The sequence below is a fragment of the Apiospora marii genome (assembly GCF_038362585.1).
Source record: "Apiospora marii strain CBS 49790 chromosome Unknown utg000009l_segment0_segment0, whole genome shotgun sequence".
NCBI lineage: Eukaryota > Fungi > Ascomycota > Sordariomycetes > Amphisphaeriales > Apiosporaceae > Apiospora > Apiospora marii.
In genome coordinates, this window is record NW_027117381.1 from 512,037 (window position 1) to 531,463 (window position 19,427).

Consider the following 19,427-nt stretch of genomic DNA (forward strand, 5'->3'; position numbering starts at 1 on the left):
AATTTATTACCGTTTTATATATATATAAATATATTCTCTATTATTTAAAAATTCTTACCGCTATATATTTTATATATAATGTATAAATTATATATATAAAGAATTATATATTATAATAATTTAAAAGATTTATTATTAAATATAATTTTAAATATTTTAAAATTCAATTTATTAAAAGCGATATAATAATCGTAGAAATCGAGCTTTTTAAAAAGTTAAAGTTTAATTTTTAATATAATAATACTAACTTTATTAAAATTATTAAAAATATCCTTTATAAATATATATAATATAACGTTATTATTATTATTAATAATTATTATAATATATATAAATAAATATTAAAATATAAATAATATTATAAATATATAATAATATAAAAAGGGTTAAAATTAAATACAAAATAATAATATATATATATATATATATATATATATAATAAAGAAGAGAAATAAATTATAAATTTTAAAGAATATATATTATAAAAATTTATATTTACTTTTAAACACTTTTTTTAAAAATTTATATAAAATTAATATTTATATATATTAATTTTAAAAACTTTATTATTTAATATAAATAATTTTTAATAAATTTTAAATTTATATAAAATAAATAAATATAATAATTCCTTTTTTAATAATTAAATATAATATTATTATAAACTTTAAGGTTATTTTAAATTTTATACTATAAAGTATAATAAATAATTATAATTAAAAGTTATAATAAAAAGGGGGTTTAATATTTATTATTTATTATCGTTAAAAGTTTAATTTTTTTTAACTTTATTATTTAAAATATTTATTTATTTTAATATAAAGTTATTATTAATTTATATTATTCTTTATTTCTTCCTTATTTTTCACATTTTAAATTATATATAATATATATTAAGAAAGAAAATTAAATAAATAATAATATATAATAAATATTAAATCCTTTTTTTATTATAATTTTTAATTATAATTATTTATTATTATTTATAATATAAAATTTAAAATAAATTCGAAATTTATAATATCATTTTATTTAATAATTAAAAAAAGCCTTTAATTTATATAATTTAATAAATAAATAATTAAATATAAAGGTATATATTAAATTCAAGGTTTAAATTCTTTTAAAGGCGTTATTTTTTGATCTTTATTATTATAAAAAAAAAAGTTTTTTATTATATCATATTAAATTAATAAAAATTAATAAATTAATTTAATTTATAATTATAATTAATATATATTAATAAAATATTTTATTATTTCTATAATTTTAAATTTATATTTAAAATTTAATATATAATATTTAAATATATATTTAAAATTTAATATATAATATTTAAATTTATATTTAATGATTTAATTAATTAATCCAAAACTTATTATATTTATTAAAATCTTATTTAATATTATTATTTATATATTTATAATAAATTTAATATAATTTTTTAATATAATTTTTAATTAATTAATAAAATATTTATCTTTTTAAATTTATATTTATTTTATAAAATTTATTTATTATATCGATTTAATTAATAAAATTATATAACGGCTTTATTATAAAATTAACTTTATTTATATATATTTAAAATTTATTAAAAATTATTTATATTAAATAATAAATTTTTTAAAATTAGAATTTATAAATATCGATTTTATATAATTTTTTAAGAAAAGGTTTTAAAAATAAATATAAATTTTTATAAAAAATATTTTTTAAAAAATATTTTTTAAAATTTATAATTTATTTTTCTTTTTTATTATATATATATATATATATATATATATATTTATATTTAATTTAAATTCTTTATATTTAATTAAATATATATTATTGTTTAAATTTTAATATTTATTTATATATATTATAATAAATATTAATATTAATAATAACGTTATATTATATATATTTATAAAAAACGCTTTTAATAATTTAAAAAAAAAATTTTTATTAATTATATACTATAATATTTTAAAGTTAAAATATTTTATTAAATTTATTAATTTATTAAAATTAAAATATTTTAATTCTATTAAAGCTATTAATAATATAATATTTTAAAAATTAAAATAGAAAATAATTTTATCTTTATATTTTATTTTTAATATAAAATAAAGGTAAAAAAGAAATTAAAAGAAATAACGATTAATCTTTTTATAATTTTAATAATAAATATTATATTTTTATAAAATTTAAAAACATTATATAAATATAAAAGAATTAATTATATTAATTTTTAATTATTATTTAAAGATTTATTATAATAAAATAATAAAATAAATAATATTTAAATATTAATAAATAAGAAATAAAATTAAAAATATTAAAATTAATAAATAATCCTTTAGTAAATATATTATTATTTATTTATTATTAATTAATTATTATATAATTAATTCATTTATATATTTATTTAATTTAATATATTATATAAAAAGTAAAAACTTTTATATAAATTCTTTGAAATATAAATAATATATTTATATTTTTTATAAAAAATAAATTATATAAGTTTTTATTATTTATATAATAATCTTAATTTTATTAAAATTATTAAAAATACCTTTTATATATATATTTAATAATATTTAAAAAAAATTAAAATTAAATAAAAATATATATATATAATAAAAAGAAGGAATAAATTATAAATTTTAAAGAATATTTATATTATTATAAAGAATAATAAATAATTATAATTAAAAAGTATAATAAAAAAAAGTTATTAAAATAAATAAATATTTTAAATAATAAAATTAAAAAAATTAAGCTTTTAATAATAATAAATAATAAATATTAAATTCTTTTTCTATTATAATTTTCGATTATAATTATTTATTATTCTTTATAATATAAAGTTTAAAATAAGCTTAAAGTTTATAATAATATTATATTTAATTATTAAAAAGGAATTATTTATTTATATTATATAAATTTAAGATTTATTAAAAATTATTTGTATAAAGTAAAAAAGTTTTTAAAATTATTATATATAAATATCGATTTTATATAAGTTTTTAAAAAAAACTTTTAAAGGTAATATAAATTCTTATAATAAACGTTCCTTAATATTTATAATTCTTTTTTTTAATTATATATATATATATATATATATATTATTACTTTTAATATTTTATATATTATTAAATATATATATAATTATTAAATTTTAATATTTATTTATATATATTATAGCGGATATTAATATTAATAATAATATTATATTATATATACCTATAAAAGGCGTTTTTAATAATATTAAAGAGGTTATTTTATTAATTATATATAATAACGTTTTAAAATTGGAATATTTTATTAAATTTATTAATTTATTAAAGTTAAAATATTCCGGTATTATTAAAATCGTTAATAATATAATATTTTAAGAGTTAAAATAAAAAATAATTTTATATTTATATTCCTTTTTTATTATTTAATAAAAAATAAAAGTAAAGAAGGAAATGAAGAAAGATAACGATTAATTTCTTTATAATTTCGATAATAAATACCGCGTTTTTATAAGGTTAAAGAAAGGTTATATAATTATAAAAAAAGAAACCGCATTAATTTTTAATTATTATTTAAAGATTCGCTATAATAAAATAATAAAATAAATAATATTAAAATATCAATAAACGGGAAATAAAGTAAAATTAACAAGTAATCCTTTAATAAATATATTATTATTAATTTATTATTAATCGATTATTATATAATTAATTAATTTATATATTTATTTAATTTAATTTATTATATAAAAAATAATAGGTTTTATATAAATTTTTTTTAATATAAATAGTAAATTAACATCCTTTATAGAACATTATTATTAATATTAATTATATATAATATATATTAAATTAATTAAATTTTATAAATTTATTTAATAATATATATAATTTTAATATTCTTAAAAATTCTTTTTAATTTTATAAATATTTAATTTTAACAAATTTAAATTATTAAAATTAATATTATATTATATTAATATATATTCTTTTTTTAATAAACTTTCTTTAAATCGTTTTATTTAAATATAAATATTTTAAATTTGAAAAATATATAATTTTAATTTATAAAATCGATTATTAATATTTCTTTATTGAATCGATAGCCTAGCTTATGTATATATAAAGCTCTAGCTACTTTAACTTCTTAAGGTTCACCACTATTAAATAAGCTAATAGTAATGCCGGTGATAGTTTAAGAGGTAGGTTAGTTCGAACTTTTTAATATACAGCGCTAAATAATAATAAAAATTAAAATAAAATTTTTAAAATAACTCCTTTAAATAAACCTCTTATAATTTAAAAATTTAATCATTAAATTAATTTACATACCGCTACATCCTAAATTAATTTAAATTTTAATATAACTTTAATATAATATATAATAACGAAATCGTTAATTCTTAACATCGTCTTAATATATTATATCGGTTAAAACGCCTTAATTGTAACCGATTCTTAATAAATCTGTAAATAATATTTTAATATATATATATAAAGTTATTAGAAAATTTAATACCTTATAATAAATTATTTAATCTTAATAAAAACGGAATAATAATAACCTCGCGATTAATATATCGTTAAACTATTTATTCCCTTTTTATCATTCCTTTAAATCGTTTATAAAAAAATCTTTATATGTTAATAAGATTTAAATTTAAAAAACTTATTTATATAAAATTTTAATTATTTAAAAATATTAAAAAAAATAAATCGTAAACCTTTTAAAAAAAATTATATAATATAATTATAACGATTATAAATTATCTCCCTAAAAGCGGCCCGATATTAAATATTCTATTGGATAACTTATTAAATAATTTACTGGATAGCCTACCGGGTAACCTACTAGGTAACCCGTTAAACCGGCGTACTTAAACAACCGTAGCGGCTAGGAAAGCAATACCTCCTCCGGCTATTAAAAAAATTCGTATTTAAATCTTTATTATAAAGGTTATTTATTAAAAATACCTCTTAATATTAAATAAGCGGGAAATTATAATTAAATTTTATAATTTTATAAAGGATAGGAATATTATTAAAATATAATTCTTTAATATAATAAGAAACTTTTTTAAAACCCTCCTTAATTATATTAATTAAGCTATTTAATGTATTATTAAAGCCTTTAAAACCGGAACCCTTAAAGTTATTAGAATAATAAGCGATATAATAAACGTTAAAATAATAAATACCTTAATTAATAACCTTTAAAAAAGGTTGATATTTTTAAAACCATATAACGATATTTAAATCTTTAATATAATATTCTTTAAATCGGAGGATATTTAAATATATATCATATTTATTTTTTAAATAAAGTTATTAATTAAATATACTAATTAATAAATAAAAAACGTAAATAATCTAGTTATAATAGTTATTCTATTATATGGAATAATAATCTACGCTATTCCTATAACTTCTTTTAACTTAAATTACCCTTTAAAAATAACGATATAATTATAAATATTAAATACCGATTTATTTTAATATAATAAAATTATTTATATAAATTAATTAATAAAAAAAGAAATTATTAAATTTATTTCCTTTATAATTATTAAATTTAATTTATCTTTTTAAGTTACCTTTAATCTTATAAAATTTATATAATTAAACGATATAATAAAACCTATAAAATTAAATAATATCTTCACTATTAAAAATATAATTATGTTATTATTTAATATATTATTATATATAATTTATATAACTTTTATTTAAATTCTTATAATATAAAAAAATATCCCGTTTATTCTTTTTATAATATATTTAAATATATTAATTATTAAATTTAATATAATAAGTAAAACTTTAAATATAAATATTAAAAATAAAAATATTAAAAAGTTATTAAAATTTTTAAAAATAAACTTACCTTTTAATTAATCGTTAAAATACTATCGTTAATTATTATAACTATTATTACCCCTATTATAACCCCCTTTACCCTACTCGTAATTCTTATAACTCTTATATAAAGACCACCCTTACTATTACTAACTTTTAAAAAGCCGTTAATATTATTAATATTAACCTTTAAAAAGCTACTACTACTATTATTAACGACGCCGGCGGACATTACTATCAACTTTACTACTTTAAAGCTTACTTAATAACCTACCTTATAATTTACCCTAAAATTAAATTTCCTTATAAATAGAACCTTTATTATAAATCCTATTTAAAATAATATTAAAATTAATGTATTTATTAATAACTTCTTTAATAATACCTTAAAATAGCCGGATAAATAACCGAAGGGCTAAAATTAAAATTAAAATTCTTTATCTATAATTATAAAACTAAATTTTATAAAAGACCTAATAAAATAAGAAAAATTACTATTATTAGCTTTAATATTAACGATATCTATTAATATTAATAAGACCCCCTTTAAGCCTTTAAAGCCTATAACGATTAAAAAACGGAAAATTGAAATCCTTATTTATAAAGCTTATATTTAAATTAATATAAATATAAATAATAAATTCTCTATTATAACCCTTTCTATAATTATTATAATTATACCTTGAAAGATAATAAAAAGGACTTATAACCTTTTAAAAATACCTATTAAATAAAAGGATAATATTACTTATATTATACCCTATAAATTAAATATAATAATTAATAATATTAAATCGAAACTTATAAAATAAAAAATAAAAATATATATATTAAATTATATAAAATAAAATAAAAATAATATTAAATGAATTAAATTTAATATCTTAATAATATAATAAATAATATATTTATATTATATATTTTATAATATAATATATAAAAATTTAAAAACTTTATAATAACATCCTTTTTTTAAAACCCCCTTATCTTAAACTATAATATTATTACTATATAAAAGCTTTAAATTAATTATATAAAATATAATAATTATAACTTAATAATAACTATTTTTATACTTTAATTACCTTTAATAAGACTTAAATAATTTAATATTACTTTTTATATTAATAAATAATTTAATTAATTATTAATTTCCTTTATTAATTATATTATATATTTAATTATATTAATTATTATATATAACGCTATTAACTCTATTAACCCCACCCTTATACTTAATAACCTAACCTTTATTACCTATACCCTTTATATATATAACATTTATAATATACCTTTAAAAGATTAACCGGCTATTTATGTCTTTAAAAAGCTTATTATTATTTATTATAATTATAAAGTATATTTTAAAATAAATTACCTTATAATATACTTTAAAACTAAATAAATTATTATAAGGAATTTTAATATAAAATCTCTTAAATAAATAATCGAAGATTTAAATAATAAAGATATAAAATATAAAAACTTTTTATATTTTAAAGACTTTTTAAAAATTAAAACTTTAAAAATTATATTATTAAAAGGAATTTATACCTAGGAAGAATATATTTCCACCTCCTTTATTAACTTATCCATTTATAATATAATAATTATTAACCGATTTATAAAATATAGAATTATAAAAAAGTTAAATTATTATTTAAATTATTAATTTATTTATATAATTTTATAATTATAGATAATATAAATACCCTTTAAACTCTTTTAAAAACTTTAATAAAATATATCGATAAACGAATTCTAATCCCACCTTTCTTCCCGTATATCTATAATCCTTAATCGGCCTATTAATAAATAAATACTTATTATAATATATTTAATTATAAAGGCCTTATAAATCATGATTAAAAATATAATACTTATTATAAACCTTACTATCCGCTATTAACTTAATTTTTTAACGGAATATAAAATTAAATATTAAAAAATAAATTAATTTAAAAAGAAATAATAAAAAAATAAAATATTAATTAATTAAAAATTATATTAAAAAGCTTATAATAAAAAAACTATTATAATAAAAAAATTATTTATTAAATCTTAATAAAAAAAGATAATGAAAGTTTATTTTAAAAAATTTAAAGGTTTTTAAAAATTAATAAAAATAATAAAAATAAAGAATTAAAAAATTATATAATAAAATATTATACCTATTATTAATATAATTATTATATTTAAAGGAAAAATTAAAACTTTTAATAAAATCTTTTTCTTAACGCCCCTTAAAATATTATTAAATATTCTAATAACTTTTAATTTTAAATTAAAATTTAATACCTTTATTAATTACTCGCTATTTATTAAAAATGAAATAATTTAAATTATTTTTTATTTTAAATTATATAAAGCCTTTAAACCCTTCGAAGTCCTTAATTATATCCTTTGAATTTTAATAAATATCTTAATATTAATATTATACTTACTATTTAATTATTACTTTTTTAAAGACTTATACCCTTTTAAAAACTCCTTTATTATAATTTTAAAAAAATTAAATAAAAACGATTATAATATAATTAAATCGTTTAAACTTATTATTTTCTTAAAAATTATCGATAAAGCCTTAAAATCCGCTATTATAGAATAAATAAATTATTATATCGAAATTTTTTACTTTTTATTATAAAATTATATTAAAGCTTATAAGATAAAATTCATTAAATATATTATTTATATCCTTTTAAAATATATTTATAAAACTTATAGTTTTATTAATAAAAAGGAAAATTTAATAATTATACTATTAATATTAAACGCTTTTAAAGCGTTTAATAATATCGATTATATAAAGTTTATTAATTACTTTATTTATTATAATTTTTTAATATTCGTTATTCTTTAAATTTAAAATTAATTAAAAGACCGCTATATAAAATTTAAATTATTAAAAAGAAAATCCGATTAAATTACTTAAAATTATAGTATTTTATAAGGTTTACTATTATTATTATTATTATTATAACTTTTTTATAATATAAACCTTTTTAATAATATTTTAAGGAAAGGTATTATTATAATAAGTATAAGGGATATAATTAATATAATAACTTTAGGGATTATTTTAATAGTTATTCTAAGGGCCGGAGTAATTCTTACTACTATCGATATTAATAATGATTCTTAGCTACCGGGTACGTTATCGGGTAATTTATAAAATATATTATTAAATAACTTATAAAATAATATTTATATATTAATTGCAGTTTAAGTCGATAATATAAATATTTTAATTATTAATTAAAACGCTGTAAATAATTATAAAATATTAAAAACGATATATAATAAGGTAATAATATAAATAATTAAATATATATATATTTTCACGTTTAAAAAATATAAATTTATATATGTTTAAATGAAATAAGGTAATATAAAAAGTATATTTAATAAAAATAAAATACCGGCCGTTAAAGCTAACGTATTGACTATTACTAACCTTAACAACACTTTATTAAAAAATATATATCTAAATTTTTAAATTTAATTCAATCGAATTAATTAATAAACTATAATATTTCGGCGTTTAATTTAACTCAAGCCTCTTTCAAAACCATTATATTATAAAGATTATTAAAAAAATTCATAAATTAATATATAGCTTTTAAATTATCTCCGGAATATATTAAAAGTATAATACCTTAGAATTACAGCAGTTATATTAGGTAATTATTATATTATAGATTATATATTATAGTACGATATAATATTAACTATATATAAAGGCCCTTTAAAAAAGTATTATAAAATAATATTTTATAATGTTATAACGGCTATAATAAGAAATATTATAAATAATTATTAATAACTTAAAAACTATTATATAATTAATAATAACTATAGAAATATATATATTATTAATTAAATAATAATTCCTTTTAATGAATTATATAATATATTTCCAATTATAATCGAACCTTTTAACGGCGAATTATAATATATTTCCTTTTAATATAATTTATAAAACTTATTAACGATCCCCCTTTATATATTTTATTAAATATTATAAAATATATTATAAAATATAACTATTAATTAAAATTATTTATTTATTCGTCGTTAAATTATAATAAAATCGTACTATTATAATAATTAAAAAAAGCGAAAAGGTTAATAAAGTTTATTATAATTAAATAATTAAAAGATTTAAAATTAAATCGTTAATTTTTTATATAAATAATAATGGTTATAATAATAGTATAAATATTATAATTTACTTATTAATTTAATAAACGACTTGGTTAATTTATTTAAAAATAATATATATAGGTATTTTAATATAATTAATAATATATTTAATTAAATTAAAGGATATATATATATCCTTAAAAATCGCCTTTATTTTTTACGTTAAATTTTAATATATCGATATTTTTATTAATAATTAAACTATTATCGCTTCTTTTATATAACTTTAATATTAATTTAATTAATAACTTTTAATATAAATTTCAAAATAATTTCGATAATTATAATAAAATAATAAAAGGAATATATAAATTAATATTTATTAAATTTTGATTTATATAAGTATTTTTAATAATAAAAAAGTTAATTAATTAATTAAAAAGGCCGTTAAAGTATCGGCTTTAACCGCCGCTGCCATTCGGGAATATATATTATATATATAAGTTATTTTTTAATTAAAGAACTTATTATCGATAACTTTAAAAGCTATTATAATTATTATTATTATTATAAATTATATTATAATATACTTATTAATAACGACGATAATTACTTTAAAACTTACTCGATAATTTATTTTAGAACCGGCTACCGAACCGATATTACTAACGGTATTACCTACCTTAAAAATTACCTTAAAAACTACCTTAAAACTAAATATTGAACCGACGGCGTTACCTATAATATTAATTACTTTAGAATTTATTCAAGGGTAAGCCGCGGGGATTATTTTAAGATTAATTATAGAAAAATAAACGTAAACAATATTAATTATTATAGAAATTATTATTAATAAAGTTAGATTATTTTTATAAATTTTATTATTAAAACTTTTTAAATTATTTAAATTATTAAGGAAATATTTATTATGAAAATCGATATAATTTATTATTAATTAATACCTATTTATTATAATAATTATATAATATATATTAATAAAAATATTATATTATTATTTCTCGTAACCTAAAAAGGTTATACTTTTATAATATTAAAGTTTAAAATATATTATAATAATTATTATCTTTTAATTTTAAATAGGAAAAATTAACTTTTAAAATTATTTATAATAAATTTAAATAATCGATTCTCTATAATATAATTACGATAACCGTTAAATAATATAATATATATTATTAATTTATTTAAAATATAAAGTATTTAAAAAGGAGGTTTAAACTTTATCTAGTTTTAATTAAATAGCGCCGTAACTATTTATAGATATCTAAACGATATAAGAATACCGAAGAGTTAAAACCGTTATTATATTTATATTTTAAATAAGATTTTTAAAACGTTTTATTAAAAAAATAATAAAAAATAAACCGTCGTTTTAAAAGCTTTTAAAAGAATCGTTTAAAGAACCCTTAAAGAAACCCTTTAATAATACCTTTATTTAATTTATAATAAATAATAAACTTTTTAAATTTAATAATTATAATTATTATATTATTATATATATAAACGGTTAAAAAGCTACCTTATATACGCGACGTAATTACCTTTATTATTAAATAGCTACCCTATAACCTACCCTATACCCTACCCGGCGGCTCGACTGGGAATAACCGCGTACCATTCCGGAATAGCTACCGGGTAACCCTATTGAATAACTACCCTCTAGCGTACTCGATAAAGCTACCCGGTAACGTACCTAGTAACGTACTTTATAATTTACTTAATAATATAATAAATACGTTATTTAATTAATAAATATATTCTTTAATATTAAAAGTATCTTTTAAGATATTTATTAATAATAATTAATATTTCTCAGGATATTAATCGATAATAATAAACATCCCGGGGAACGTTAATTAATAAAAATAATTTGTTATAAAAACGTTATATATATATCGTAAAGAACGATATTTAATTATTACCGGTAAATATTAATAAATTTTTATATATTAACGCTTTAAAAAAACCTATTATAATATATTTATACCGGCTCTTATAATAATCGTTATTTAACGATATAAAATAATGGGAGTAATATATATACTAATTAATTCTAATTATAATATTAAATTTTAATAGTTTTAAATTTATAATTAATATAACTTAACTATTTAAACGATAATTTCCTTTATTATTAATATCTCCCTTTTAACTTTTATTACCTTAGGAAAAATTTATAACATGGAATATATTATTGTCGCTTTCTTATTTTTATAATAAATTTATTAATCCCTTTCTTTTATTTTTTATATTCGTATATATTCTATAATTTAAATAAATTATAATATATTAAATAATGAACCGCGAGTCTATTAAAAAATAAGAAACGTGAAAGTATATAAAAAATTTATATAAAATTTTAAAGTGGTAAAGGATAATAAAAAAATTAATTCGAAATAACCTAAGCTTAATAAATATTTATCGCGGCGAACGTAAATTAAAAGCCTTAAAGTACCGTATAAATCTCGTATCTAGTATATTATAATAGCTAATATAAAACCGTAATCTATATAAGGCCCTACCTTCAGTCGGACTTTAAATTAACTTTTATCATTATCATTATCATTAAGGCCCTGCCTCCGGTCGGACTTTAAATTAACTCTCATCATCATCATTAGCTCCTTAACATCAGTGGCAAGGTAATGGATAATGCTGGGCAGGTTGATCTGGCCAGGCAAATTTGCCAGCCCCTCCCAAAACAAATCAAGAGCCAGATAGGTAATGCTCAGCCGTCGTCGCTGATACTAAGGCCAAGTTCCCCCGTAACCTTTACCAACGCGCCATACGAGTTCAATTCGTCTAGTACTTGGTACGTACTTCTGACTCCGCCCCTTTTGCTCAAGAGTCGATAAAAGGCCGTCGCCCAAGCGGCATCGGGGCGCTTAGTGATCGGACATCCGTTGGCGGGATGTGCCGTCGCGACTTCGGTGGTCCGTGGATCGAGAACCTCGATCCCCACGGCCTTGTGCCAGAGCGTACGCGCCATGGCCTGGTACAGAAGCGTCATGACGTTGACGGGTCCCAGGATCCGGATGGTGGTGGAGGACAGGTCGAGGCAGGCGAGCGTGTAGACGAAGTCCCTGCCCGCCGGGAAATCGCCGCGGTCCAGCTGCTCGACGATTTGCACCGACGTCAGCCGAGGGGGGATGGCTCCGCCCTCTGTCCTGCCGAGGAACACCTTGAAATCGTCCCAGTCGTGGAACATGAGCGGCGTGTTATAGACGTATGTGGCGGCTTCTCGATACACTTGGCGGCACGTGAGAAACAGGGACGTGGGGGACGGAAGTATTTCGCCTGAATGGCCAGCCACCCCTGGCTCGCAGGCTAGGTGTCCATTTCGCCACGGACTGTACCTAAGTCTCCCCAGGTAGTCGCCCCATCCTTGGTCGCCGCACCGCTGGGACCACTCTTGGAGGAATATATGGTCGGGGACGGTCTTGCATGGAAACCGAGCCCAATGGCCGCTCCTACCATTATGCGTTGATGCAACGTGTTGGGCAGAGGCGTTGTCGACCAGGAAGTCGTGGTATATTAGACTTCTTATCTCGGGGGGAAGTGAGAGAAAAGACATGATAATGCGGATGGGTTGTTACATTCAGGGACGACTGAAGCCTGTTGGTCTGGCGCCGCAAAATGCCTCAAGTACTTATATCGGGCCTTGGCAATTGGCAATTGGCATCACGTGATCTGTTCTATACGAAAGCTGCAGTTACGAGGCTTACTACCTATGTCATTGGTCCAGTAGTTGTTGGCTGGCAGAGTGTTATTCATCACACATGGCAGTACACATGGGGCTAATGCGCCAACCCCACAGTCATCGTCATACCATCGACTGGCTTCGATGTTATTTGCCTTATCTGTGTCTCAATCTTTAGTGGCACCTCTATAAAAGGCGGGCATCATTGGTGCTAGACAGACTCACCATATAAAGCTCTTCCCCAACTTGATATCGGCCCGGCTTGTTCGCGTCTGGTCTCGGCCGACCGTTCTCGTCCATGGCGACTTGGCCCAGGCCCACCTTGCAAAAGTCGAAACGACGGGCCGTGAGCGCCAGGATGACGCGGGCTTCCATGTTGGCCACTTCTTGGCCGATACAGTTCCGCGGGCCTCGCTCAAACGCTCGCCACGCCCCGGCAGGAACTGATCGGGTAGTCTCGGTCGACGACCAACGTTCTGGCATGAAGTCTTCAGCGGTGCGGCCGAAGGTGCTGGGGTCGGTGTGTATGAGGCTCTGGCAGTTGTAGACCAACAGCCCATCCAGACACTGCTGCTGTCCGTCTGGCATGCGCACAGTGAAGCCGGAGCCCGATGGAATGGCCCGAGCCGTGCCGCCCGGGGGGTGTAGACGCAGCGTTTCTTTTATGACAGCGGCCATGTAATGCATCTGTTGCAACAGATCCGGCCGCTCTAGCAATTTGGCGCGCACCGTCGCGGGGCTGGCGTCGCTACCAAGCAGGCTATTGAGCTCGGCACGGACCGCGCGCAGTGCATAGGGGGTTCGCGAGAGCTCGTAAAGCGCCCACGATATCAGGGTGGCAGTAGTATCGTGTCCCGCAAAGAGGAAGGTGCGGAGCTGGTCACAAGTTTCCTCCATGATCCTGGGTGTCAGAGTATGCACATCTTGCAAAGCCATGGATAGTACGCTGCGGGAGCTTCTGGTGCTTTTTGTCTTCTCTTCGTGGAGCTCGGCGTGCTTGCGGGACACGATGCACTGCAGTAAGTTGTTGATGCGGCTGGACAGCGCCGCCCGCCTTCTGACTTTGCCAAGGTTGAGCCACCATGGAAGAGTGAGACGATCGCCATTGTAAGCGTCCACCAATGACTCAAACAGCTGAACCAGCTCGCCAGCCTCCCCTTGGTGGTCTTGCTGGGCGTCTAGGTCGGCTTCAATAGTGACCTTACCAATGACGTCCAATGTGAGTCGCGTAGTCAATGTCATCAGCGAAAAGCTGTTGCCGGTCTCGGACAATGCCTCGAGGCGCTCTGTGAATAGCAGCCCCCTTTCCAAGATGTCCGGTACAGAAGCGAGCAAGGACTGCGGCGAAAATCCCGGGCTGAATCTTTTCCTTAGCAGCTTCCATTCATCGCCCTGGGAGGGACTTAGCCCCAAATCACCCCCGTTAGGCCCAAGATATTGTACGTACATGTGTAGAGAAAATGGAAGTGGGGCCCATCATGTAGTGGAGGCGATCCAGGGACCGAGAAGACTTGGGCGGGCTTGTTGGGAATGTTGGTGTAGCCCGGGTGAGCTGGTCGGCGATATCGTGGTCACCCACCACAGCCATGGGCTGGCTGACCGGTCTCAGGTCGACAAACATGAGAGGAGGCCTGCCCAGGGCTTGGCTCATGGCTACGATGGCCATGTCCGGATGAGCGTCGGGCTTGTTGCGTTTGACGTAGTCGCCAAAGACTTGGAGATGCCCTAGTACCAGCGAGACTGGATGCTGAGCCAAGTTTGCATGTTGCTGGAATCGCAGGAACTGTAGCTTGCGGTACAGAACGGCAACCGCAAGCGCCGCGACGGCAGCCACCAGAGGTAAAATCATGCTGAATTTCAAGAGCCTGGCTACGGTCTAGGTATTCAACAGCTGCGAGTTGCGCCAACAATGAAGAGTAAAGAGCATACGGTTGGGGCTCGGGATGGTTTACGTAGGCCGGTGGCATCGTGAAGCAAGGGATGGGATGTGATGGGAGGGGCTGGTGCATGGATCGGCATGGTTGCATTCTAGCAGCGTATCAAGACGGGCTGTTAGCATACAAGCGGGTTAAATTCCCGGGACGCTGGATGTTCCTGTGGTCCCCAGTTATTTCGAGCAAGAACCCAAGAAGCCGATGCTCCCGTCAAGCCTCCATGATGAGAATCGCTAATGCTGCCATGCTTGTGGCAAGCCCTGTTGCAAGATTCCAGTCGGAGCCGTCAGATGCACAAGGCTTTAGGTTGAGGGATGTGGCTTCCGTAGATAATCTTTGCGCTTGGGCGGTGTTCAGAAAGACCGACAGGTAAAGGTGACTGCGATAGGAAGGATGGAAAGTGCAATGATGCGACAACTGCGCTTCCCTCTTCCAAGCTGCCCGACCAACCCAGCTTCACTTCCAATCCGTGATTCCAACCAAACTTCCAATTCTCCCACCACCAAACTCCCATCTATACACATTGATACACACGCATACGCAAGAACAGGTACCATCATCAGTCATCATCTCTTCCGTTGCCATGGCACCCCATTCCGAATTCAATATGGAGCAATCCAACACGGAGCAATCCAACACGGAGCAATCCAATACGGAGCAATCCAACACGGAGCTATTTAATATAGAGCAATCTATACGGATACAAGAGTTCTTAAATACGTTGCCCGACGACTTCTTCACGGAGCAACCCAACATAGAGCAATCCGGAATGGAGTACTTCAGCATGTTGCCCGACGACTTCTTCGCAAGATTTACCCCTGAGGAGCAATCCACAATGGAGCGCTTGAGCATGTTGCCCTTGCCCCGCGAGTTCTTCGCAGGAATTTTCCCCACGGAGCAATACAACACGGAGCAATCCACAATGGAGCACTTGAGCATGTTGCCCGACAACTTCCCCGACGACTTCTTCCCCGACGACTTCTTCCCCGACGACTTCTCCCCGACGACTTCTCCGCAGGAATTTTCCCCATGGAGCAATCCAACACGGGGCAATCCACAATGGAGCACTTGGACATGAAGCGCGACGACTTCCTCGCAGAAATCAACCGCGATCGCGATGACGATAACAAGTATGACACGGTCACCGTCGGAGCTGCCATCCTGCAAGACGGCAAGAAAGTCCTTCTCTTGCAACGTCGCCGCGCCAGAATGCACTTCCCCGGCTTCTACGAGCTTCCAGCCGGCAAGGCCGATTGGTACGATGCTAATCTCAAAAAAGCCCTGGTCAGCGGAGTCCGCAGATGGGCAGGTCTCCGCTTCGATCGCGTGGTGCGACCTCTTCCTGCCTTCGCCTACCGCACCAACAACGCGGTGTCGTGCGCCGACAATGCCTTCCAGCTGAATTACCTCGTCCAGGTGAAAGAGCTCGACGAGCCGAGTATTCAATGGCAGGAGCATATAGACAAGTGTTGGGCGGACAAGAACAAACTGGATGAACTGGAAATCACTGAGGAGATGAAGGGTGTGGTCATGGAGGCTTTGAAGAGCGCATAGCAAGGGAGACGGTTACTTGGGAGCATATTTCTTCCACACGCAGTTACGATAGCAGCAGTGCAGACAGATGAATAGGCAATTCACATTACTTTGTCACGAGTTTGCCGGTGCTTGTCGACAAAGGAGCATCTGTAGGCTATTGTTCATTGTTACCCGACTTGCTTTCATGTGCAGACAGCCGTCTTTGTCCCTCTGTCCCGTCCGGCACGACCGCGTCACAGGACAAAGGACTTGCATCCGGCATAATAGTTTTGGCTAGGCTCCGTGCCTTGTCGAAGCCAGTTCTCCGATCCCATTTCTGCTGGGTCTATGTGATTACGCCCACCTCTCGATATATATATTTGCATATTCGCCGAAAATGTCCAGCAGCGGGGAGGAGTGGATGGAGGAAGAGTTGGGCCCGATAAGAAAACGGATTCAGGGTTATTTCGGGGACAGCAAGAATTTCAAGCTCGATCGGTTCCTCGGCAAAGGAGTAACTGCCCATGCCTGGCTCATCCGGCATCGGAAACAAGAAAAGGACCCATGGCAGAAGTTGGTGCTCAAAACGCCGGCTTACGTCGAAGGTTCCCTGAGGGAGCAACAATTCGCCAACGGTCCCGAAGGGGTCACGGAATTCCACGAGGAAGCGGGGTTGCTGAAGGTAAGTACGCCTCGGCCGCTCGCTCCTGAAGTCTGAAGAATGCTGACTGAGACTTTCCAGCTGATACGTACCAGGCATCTGGTCAGACTCATCGACTTCTGCGGCCAAGACCCTCTCAACCAAAACGGAGCCCGAAACTATTTTGGGAACTGGATTTATCTCGAATACCTCGAGAACGGAAACCTGGCCGAGTTTCTGGAGAAGTGCGAGGCCCATAGCATTCCGTACGTCCCGAATAGACTGTTATGGCGGATGTTCCTGTGTAGTACGTACTCGCTGTCTTCGAATCGAGGGGTGAACAAGCTGACCTAGAAATGCGCAGTGATTCGAGCCTGCATCGCCATGGCGTACATCCCCCCAGGAGATCCGGTCGACCGATACGATCAGAACGAGGAGCCCTGCGAGGATTCCAAGGGTAGCTACACCCACGTGGATATGCACAGCAAAAATAGTAAGAGCTCGCTCGGCCTTGAATTTCTCTGGCATAGACGACTGACCTCGATAGTCATGCTTGGCGCCTTGCTCGGCGATCCGGATGATCTAGAGCATGCGATATCTCCGCCCGTCAAGTTCATCGACCTTGATAATCATGTCCTATTGTAAGCACCCCAGACCCGACAACCAACCGCCCCATGCACATCCCGGCAGCTAACGGCGTTTTGCATTCTCGCAGCGACGGAGGAGAAGGCGAGGGCGTGCAAGAGAATGTGTTCCACGTGGGCGCCAACATGGCCCAAGTGATACTGCGCGACGACGAAGCGTGCCTGGATACCTTGGAGGCCTACGAAGACGACGACACGGACCCCGTGCAGCTCCGACTGCCCGGGAAACCTACCTTCCAGACCTACGCCGAGAAGATGCTCCCCAACGACGACACCGACTTCACGATGCCGCGGCCCGAGCTGGACCCGGACCTCCGCTTCCTCATCTGCCTCTGCTGCGCGGCCAGGAAGGAGACGCGCCCCCGCCTCGCGGACCAGCTGCTGCCGTGGGTCCTGGCGGCCGTCCGGCAGCGCGACGCCGCCTACTACGACCGCACGCCTTACTGCGACGGCGAGGAAGAGACGGACGAGTGCATACTCTTGTTCCTCCAGACGGTCTTGGGGGCGGCGCCCCCACCAGCCAAAGGAGAAGGAGGAGGGCCAGAGTCCATGGATATCGATGACTCGGGGCCTGGCACCTCACGGTCAGGAAAGTTGAAGACTCGGGATGCTCGTGAGACGAGCCCGCGGCCACTGACGACGGATCCTCAGGACAGGTTCCGGCAACGTTCACCCCTGACCGACAGGGACGATAAAATGGATTTGGGATGACTCTGGTCGGTACAGAGGGCAATTGTACGTAAGATGGTGGGCACGTTCTATATAGATGAATATAATGTTAGGTCGAATCTACATCATATATCAGCGCCAAGTCGTGGTGTAGTAAGGGGCATCAGTAATACTAGCCCTATCAAGCTAGACGGAGACAGGTGGCTTGATTATGGATCGACGGCTCCATCACGCTGTTCTATAAATAGGCAACCTCCCCACAACGTCTATCAGGCTCCAGCTTTGGCGACGGTACTT

The 19,427-nt window shown here is 28.1% G+C and overlaps 4 protein-coding genes across 4 annotated transcripts; 2 read left to right on the plus strand and 2 right to left on the minus strand.

Annotated features, from left to right (window-relative positions):
• Positions 1-12,756: 12,756 nt before the first annotated feature.
• PG985_011647 (uncharacterized protein) lies at positions 12,757-13,602 on the minus strand (the record flags this gene model as incomplete). Its single annotated transcript, XM_066831414.1, has 1 exon — positions 12,757-13,602. The coding sequence occupies one exon, from the start codon at positions 13,600-13,602 to the stop codon at positions 12,757-12,759; it is 846 nt and encodes a 281-aa protein (XP_066679464.1).
• Positions 13,603-13,902: 300 nt separating this feature from the next.
• PG985_011648 (cytochrome P450) lies at positions 13,903-15,577 on the minus strand (the record flags this gene model as incomplete). The annotated part of the gene is made up of 3 exons (XM_066831415.1): positions 13,903-13,914; positions 13,954-15,120; positions 15,176-15,577. The coding sequence occupies 3 exons, from the start codon at positions 15,575-15,577 to the stop codon at positions 13,903-13,905; spliced, it is 1,581 nt and encodes a 526-aa protein (XP_066679465.1).
• A 1,144-nt stretch (positions 15,578-16,721) lies between these two features.
• On the plus strand, positions 16,722-17,216 carry PG985_011649 (uncharacterized protein; the record flags this gene model as incomplete). Its single annotated transcript, XM_066831416.1, has 1 exon — positions 16,722-17,216. One exon carries the CDS (start codon positions 16,722-16,724, stop codon positions 17,214-17,216), a length of 495 nt encoding a protein of 164 aa, XP_066679466.1.
• A 358-nt stretch (positions 17,217-17,574) lies between these two features.
• Positions 17,575-19,172, plus strand: PG985_011650 (uncharacterized protein; the record flags this gene model as incomplete). Its single annotated transcript, XM_066831417.1, has 5 exons — positions 17,575-17,859; positions 17,920-18,124; positions 18,182-18,310; positions 18,365-18,458; positions 18,533-19,172. The coding sequence occupies 5 exons, from the start codon at positions 17,575-17,577 to the stop codon at positions 19,170-19,172; spliced, it is 1,353 nt and encodes a 450-aa protein (XP_066679467.1).
• Positions 19,173-19,427: the final 255 nt, after the last annotated feature.